The sequence below is a fragment of the Notothenia rossii genome, assembly GCF_949606895.1.
Source record: "Notothenia rossii genome assembly, chromosome: 9".
Lineage (NCBI taxonomy): Eukaryota > Metazoa > Chordata > Actinopteri > Perciformes > Nototheniidae > Notothenia > Notothenia rossii.
The window spans coordinates 918,665-926,434 of record NC_136907.1 but is presented as its reverse complement, the minus strand read 5'-3'; the positions used below and the strand labels follow the sequence as shown (position 1 = coordinate 926,434).

General features: G+C 40.8%; 1 protein-coding gene across 1 annotated transcript in view; it reads right to left on the bottom strand.

Moving 5' to 3' along the window:
* Positions 1-4,875, bottom strand: part of ccdc90b (coiled-coil domain containing 90B) — a gene marked incomplete at its 3' end in the record, with an annotated part of 6,006 nt that extends 1,131 nt beyond the window's left edge. Inside the window, 9 exon segments of the mRNA XM_079648626.1 lie at positions 30-124; positions 126-188; positions 493-546; positions 2,919-2,990; positions 3,091-3,132; positions 3,245-3,346; positions 3,631-3,734; positions 3,925-4,044; positions 4,680-4,875. Coding sequence (XP_079504752.1) covers positions 30-124; positions 126-188; positions 493-546; positions 2,919-2,990; positions 3,091-3,132; positions 3,245-3,346; positions 3,631-3,734; positions 3,925-4,044; positions 4,680-4,719 — 692 coding nt within the window. The 5' untranslated portion in view covers positions 4,720-4,875.
* Between the last annotated feature and the right edge of the window lie 2,895 nt (positions 4,876-7,770).

Here is a 7,770-nt window from a genome sequence, read left to right as displayed (position 1 = left end):
GAAGTACACAGTAGAGTAACACAGTGTACCTGAAGTACACAGTAGAAGTACACAGTAGAGTACACAGTGTACCTGCGAGGTAGCGGACGGTCTCCAGCTTCAGAGACTCCAGCAGAGTCTTCAGCGGACGCCACCTGCAGGTCGATCTTTCTGTTGATCTCCATGTTGTCGTGCTCCAGATCCGCTTTCTGACAAATGGAGAGATCATCCTCAAGAGGAGAGGAAGCACGTAAGAGATCATCCTCAAGAGGACAGGAAGCACGTAAGAGATCATCCTCAAGAGAGAGGAAGCACGTAGGGAACATTTAGTCACACAGTGCTCGACAAACATTAGAACATCACAGGAATCATAAAAGAATAAATGACCACGTGTTAAGAAGTGCTAAAAACGCAGGGTAACAGGAACAATGACTTTTAAAAGAGTCAGCAATATGTATGATGATGATGATGATGATATGATCTTCATCAGTATGAATATATAAGAGTGTTGACCTTGTGGTGGAAGTCGCTGCTCGCCTCCAGAAGCTTCTTCTCCTGATCGCTGAACTGGAAACACACATCTTTTATTCACTTATTATGAAGATAACAGTTCAGGTTCAAAGATATTACAAACATTCATACATAATAAATAGTAGAATAATCAGATAAGAAGTACGTTATTGATCCCACTTTGGGAAATGTTTGTGTTGCAGCAGCATAAAAAGACATGGCAATGCACATTAGAGAAATTAAAAAAGTAGAAAAAATACATGTGGAAATACAAATGTACAGTAACAAAATATAAAGCAAGATATTATATATAAGTATGTGAGGAGTGGAATATAAGCAATAGCTCACGACAGGCCGTTCGCGTCGGGCCGAACCACGCCCCTTAGCTGTGATATCATACTTGTCAACCCTCCCAATTTTCGCGGGAGACTCCGATTTCATTGCCCTCTCCCGGTTTCCTCCCGGGGTCATATTTCTCCCGCATTTTCAACCGATTTCTGACAAAATCAGGTTTACACACGACTGTTTCCACTCGGACTTTAATACAGCTACACCATTGTTTGGGTTTCCATGGTAACACGTCTCTTTAGTAGCGCGTGCAACTCAAAGTCTGAGAGGGTGAGGCAGATATTCACAAAAAACAACAAGAATCGACAACTACTCTACTCTCTGCTCACTCCTTTCCTGTAAAATACACACATGCTCCATCAAGGACGGTGCTAGGCCGCAAGGCAGTGCACTTACAACTACAATAAGCATGTTAATGTTAATCTAACAGCTCCGTCTATCCACTAGCACCCCCCCCGCCCCCCCCCCCCCCCCCCCCCCCCCCCCCCACCCCCCCCAATTGGTCCAAAGGTTGGCAAGTATGTGTGATATAATGAGCATATATCACTTTTATAAAACGGTTACCAAGTGTGGCAACATGAAAGAAAAATAGACACTCTAATTTAAATAGTTTGTATTTGTAAATAATGATGTTCAAAATTAAATAGTCCCTCCGTTGCCTTCCGCACGAAACCTATTGCGAGGTGGTTGCTATGCGACAACACTAACAACAGCTAGCGAACATATTAGACAGAGAGCGTTGATCCATTATTTGGCTGTTTATTTACATTAATGTGTATGTTGCTGTTTATTGTGCAGCCACTGAAAACCTGTCCAGCATCAGTAGCATGGCTTATGTGGTCACTTGTATAGGTTGAGGTTGTTCGAGGCTGTTTCTTGGCGTGGCGAGAATATTGCTCCACTTTCTCCGGTCCCCGAGATTGGGCTTCCAGTAGCTCTGGAGAGAGCTTTCGCACCTGTGGCCACTAACGGTCATAATTTCTCTGCTTTGTTTCAAGACCCGCATCAGAAAGCTTTTGAATGGTGCTACTTTTCCAATTGGTCTACCTGCTCTTCACGTAGCTCTGCATGTCGTAGTTTAGGTGCTTTTTTTTTTCTGGAGATAGGCACTGCTCAATCCACTCCTCCATAGTAAGACCCCCCCGGAGGTCCAAGTTAATCTTAAATGTTTCCATCTTATGCTTTGTAAGTTTGTTTCGTAACGGAAGAGATGTAAATATATTTATAAAACTGACAAGTCAAATCAAGCAATCTGATTGGTCGATAGTGTTTTTGCGGACCTCTTTGATTACAGATTTGAAAACATCGTTGCTTGCTTTAAAAGTAGCACAATTCATTATGTTAAACCTTCAAAAGTATCTAGATATCCCTGCCCTAATGCTAAAGGAACTTCACACTGAATATGTTTTGCCGTTTGATGTCTATGTCTGGATCGCTGCGTAAAAACGAGGGTTTCTGCCCCGTTACTTCTCCGCTGCTTTCTTGTTCCAACCCAACTGTATACTGTTTTTCTTACACGCGGAGGGATACTGACTTGTTGTGAAAAGTAACTTACAATTTTACCCGTGGTATACGCTCAGTATATCACGGCTAAGAACCAATCACATTGCTTGATTTGACTTGTCCGTTTTATAATAAATATTATATTCTCTGGGATTTGAAAAGGCTATTTCAGGAAAAAAAACGATTATTATCTGCAATTATAAAATCATCAATAATTAGATATTCTGCCAATTTAAACTGAATTTTACGAGAAAAAAACGTTGATATTAACTTTAAATATTCTAAGTTGTTGACGGAGGAAATGGTTAAAATACCTGCATTTTTTTTTAAATGTCCAAAAATTAGTTTGCAGAATTTCCCCCAAAATACAAATAAAATATCAAAAAAAGTGAAATTTCACAAAAAGTACAGTTAAAATGTCCAAATCAATTCTGAAAAACCTTTGTATATTTTATTAGTATTTTAAGAGTATTTTATAAATATTTAATGAGTATTTTACGAGTGTTTCATGAGTATTTTATGAGTATTTTATGAGTATTCTATGAGTATTAGTAAATATTGTGTAGTATTAGTCCCACCACGTCGGCCATGCGGCTGCTCTCCAGGTTGATGTCCAGTTTCGTCTCCGCTCGGACTTTCCGACTCTCCTCCTGAACGTCTCAGAGGATTAGATTCATAGTGAAATATAATATAATTAAAAGATGTATTTATATATCAGACAGTGAGCTATTAAATACTATCAAGTCTGACCTTCAGTCGGTTTTGGATCTGCTCCAACTCGCGCTTCATTTTCTACAAGAAAAGCAAAAAGTCTGAAATAAGACATTCTGAGGAAATATTTAAAAATGTTTAAATGTATTATAAAATTAACTTTTTAACTTTAGGCGAAAAAATGAATATTTACGGAGTTTTCTGATCGCAGGTTGGCGAAGTCGCTTTTCTCCAAAATCACCATGTCCTTCCTGATGGAGTCGAGGTGAGAAAACATCTGCTGCAGGGCGATCTCCTGGGGACACAATGCTGGGAATGCTGTTATACTGTCAGTACTCTAATACTGCTAATCCTACTAACACTCCTAATACTGTGATTATTTGAGTACTGTTACTGCTGTGATTTGGTCACCATGTAACAGTATCTGAGTCCTCTGTACTCTCAGCAGTACTCACCTGGTGGGATTTGGTCACCATGTAACAGTATCTGAGTACTCTGTACTCTCAGCAGTACTCACCTGGTGGGATTTGGTCACCATGTAACAGTATCTGAGTCCTCTGTACTCTCAGCAGTACTCACCTGGTGGGATTTGGTCACCATGTCTCTGTAAACGATGTCCATGTTTGCGGCCGTCAGAGAGACGAGAGCCGAGACGACGAGCTCCGCCTGCCGCTTCTCAAAGCCTGAGAGTACAAATACACACATTACATATACTTTAATATAAAGATTTACTTCAAACATCACTTCTTCATTATTAATACATTGATCATATTTAAATATCTATATCAATATATGATAAGAAAAAATAGTATTTTATACATCAATAAATGAAATACATATATATTATATATATATGTGTCAGGTGTTCCTCACCGTTCTCCTGCAGCTCTCTGCAGACGCTCTGAGAGTCGAAGGTCAACTTCCTTTGATCGAGAGGAAGTAGTTCCACCTTCCTGAGGTCAAAGGTCATTGAGGGGACACACACATGGAGGCCTGACACGCACACACACGCATGCAGATGCACACACACACACACACACACACACACACACACACACACACACACACACACACACACACACACACACACACACACACACACACACAGGCATACACACAGACACACCACACACACACACACACACACACACACACACACACACACGCACACACACACACACACACACACACACACACACACACACACACACACACACAGGCATACACACAGACACACCACACACGCACACACACACACACACACACACACACACACACACACACACACACACACACACACACACACACACACACACACACACACACACACAATATTCTGTTAGTGTTACGACAGAATTGCAGTTTTTACGGAGTTCATTAATCATCATTACAGTAACACTAAAACTCAGTATATATGTATACAGTGTGTATTAGTACTTTAACTTGAATACAGTGTGTATACATTGTGTATTAGTACTTTAACTTTACTACAGTACATACAGTTTGTATTAGTACTTGTAGTGTAACAGAGTGTGTGTACAGTGTGTATTAGTACTTGTACTGTAACAGAGTGTGTGTAGAGTGTGTGTACAGTGTGTATTAGAGTGTGTATTAGTACTTGTACTCACCGCGCACTCGGACCCTGTTCAGCAGCTGCATCGCATTCATCCTGTTTAACTGTTTAAATGCAGTTTAAATGTATATATATATGTATATGTGTATAATATTATATTTATATTATATGTACTGAAACTCCTGAGGTCCAAATGTTCCTGAAGTTAAATAAGAATCTCAGACCGGAAAACAACAGGGAGTTCCGGCATGGTGCGTTCAGGGACTGTGGGAATCCTGAGCACTGCCAAGGTCGCTCGTGTTAATACGGTTTAAAAAAATAAATAATAATGATAATTGAGGTAATAAGGAACTTTAAAAATCTTCAATAATGACATAAATGAGAGGAAATATACACTTCTGCTGGTTTGAAATGAACGTGTAATGTTCTAACTCCTAATAGGATAACATGTACTTAATTGATCCCAATTTGGGACATTTTAGTTACAGCAGTTTAAAACAAACCAAGGCTGCACATAATAACATAATAACTAACTAAAAGAGCAGAAATAAACTATTCTAAAATATAAAAATCTCAAAATAAATACAAAAATAATTAAATAAATACGCCTATGAAATAAATTCTGAAATAAATAAACGAGGCAATATATATATATATTGCATATATGTATATATATATATATATATTGCATATATGTATATATATATATATATATATATATTGCCTCGTTTATTTAAAAAAAACATGATTTGACCCTCCTTTCCTTTTTCTTTCTTGATCCTCATTACAGTTCTTGACATCGGTCTGTTCTACTGGATTAACAACGTGTCACATGTTCTTAATTGACCAATCAGAATCGAGTATTCAACTAAACCGTGTAATAAAAATGTCTGTTTGTTACTGATGGCCAGATCATTTTCTAATTAAAATAAAAAGTACTCTGAGAACTTAATTTAGCCTCCGTAGTGTTTATGTTTGAATGTGGGCCGCAAATTGTTTTTAGATTCTTAAGTGAGCCCTGAGTGGAAAAGGTCGGGAACCGCTGGTCTAAGGAATGCAGACATTAAGGGCCCGACCACACGGAGACGAAACGGAGAGGAAAACGAATCGAAGTCGTTTTCAAAAAAGTTTTCTGTCCACACGAAAACGCTCGACCCGCTGGAGGCACTGTAGTACATATGCCGGGCCTGTAAGTGGCGCTGTACTTCCGCCACAAAATACACCAAAAGCAACGAATAAGACCGATGACGATTATTATTTGTATTATATTATTATTCTTGCTGATGGTTTTGGTAGAGGAGCTGTAGATTGTTGTTGTTGTTGGCAAAACGCATCAGCAATGACGCGGGTGACGCGGAGGTGAGCAGGAGAGGTGGGGAGAGGGGGGGCTATGGCGTCATCTTTTCAGGAAATGATCGTATAGGGCGTACACACGGAGCAGCAAGCGTTTAGTCTCCAGACTTACCCACTTTGGGAGCCGGTATCAAAGTGTATCAGTTTCCTGCTCCGAAGCCGCGGCTCTGTTTTCGGCCTCGTGTGGACGAGCCGTCTATAGGACAGAGAACGTTAGCGGATACAACTGATATCGTCTCCGTGTGGACGGGGCCTAACGGCCCATCTACACTACAGGCATGAAAAAATCTTGAAGCTGGGCGTGTCTGAAGCTTGGCGATTTTTTGCGAGCAACCAATCACATGAATCTCCCGCCCCCGACATACAAAGCAATAGCGATGTTAAAACGAAGTAAACTGGATATAAACTCTCCAAAAGGCGAACAAACTATCAGTTTCACCCACTGTCTCTGTCACCTCCCTCCATGCCTGGTTCCTCCGGTTTGTATCCCGGTAAATAGTTCCGGTCGTAAAGAACCGGGTGATTTGCTACCGTAATATCTTGTTTGGAATATGAGGAAATGAACTGCGGTCTGGCTCTCCCAGCTTGCACGCGGTTTGATTGGCTGAGCTTGCACTGGCGGGATTTGCATAAACGGGATTTGATTGGCTGATGCCAAGCATCGAGCCTCAAAAGTTGAACATTGTTCAACTTTTGATGCCGATAGATGCTCGTGATGCTTGCAAAGCCGTGCCATGCTCCCCACAATGCAGTTCGGCGAAGATTCAAAATCTTCTACGTCATCCCATTCAAGTGAATGGGCGAAGCGTTGAAAGCATTTTTTGATGCCTGTAGTGTAGACGTACCGTTAGGCTCTCCATGCAGCAAGAAGATGTTTCCTGGAATCCTTGACCACTCCTCTTCTTCCCTTTGTGTCTGATTCTGTGAATATAAGACCCTTTGCAAATCACCGGGCTTCAGTACTTCGCCGCAGACGGCTGGAAACTCAGAAGAGGAATAGTTTTGGGGAAAACTACAAGGTACCATGGGGTCAGATTATAATTTTCCAAACGGGGTTCTTTCAGTATGGAAGCCCATTTCCGCCACTTGAAAGAAATAAAATCCCCATGAAAAGTCATAATTATGAGATAAAAAGTTATTATGAGATACTTTGTCACAACAGACAAACTAGCAGCTCTTTGGCTCGAGTTCTCCTATTTATCTGGACACGGAAATGGATTGTGAGTACATTGAGGACTACTTTAAACGTAGATTTACAACAGATGAAATACTTAGTTTGCTTGCTGAGTCACATGGGGTTGTACTAAGCAAACGCACCCTTGAAAGGATTTTAAGCAAGAAGCAGCTCTGGCGTCGAAAGAATAAAACCGATGTGGCTGAGGTGGCAATCTTCATTGAACAGCAACTGGAAACATCTGGTCAGTGTCATGGTTACAGATGGATTGACTGACAGAGAAACAGTGTGAATACGGCTACAGTTATTGGATGGTGAAGGTGTTGATCTGAGGTCAAGAAACAGACTGCGAAGGCGCATCTACCAGAGCTGTGGTCCAAAACAACGTTTGGCACATTGATGGTTACGACAAGCTTAAGCAATCAGTGGATGCATTGACGGGTTTTCCAGAAAGATGATATGGCTTGAAGCTTACAAAACAAACAAAGACCCGAAGATCATCGCTGGCTGCTTTGTTGATGCTGCTATGGATGCTGGCGGGTGCCCTGCCGGACTCAGACTTGATTTAGGAACAGAAAAGGGCCGTATGGCTGAAATGCAGCAGTTTTTTCATTTTTCT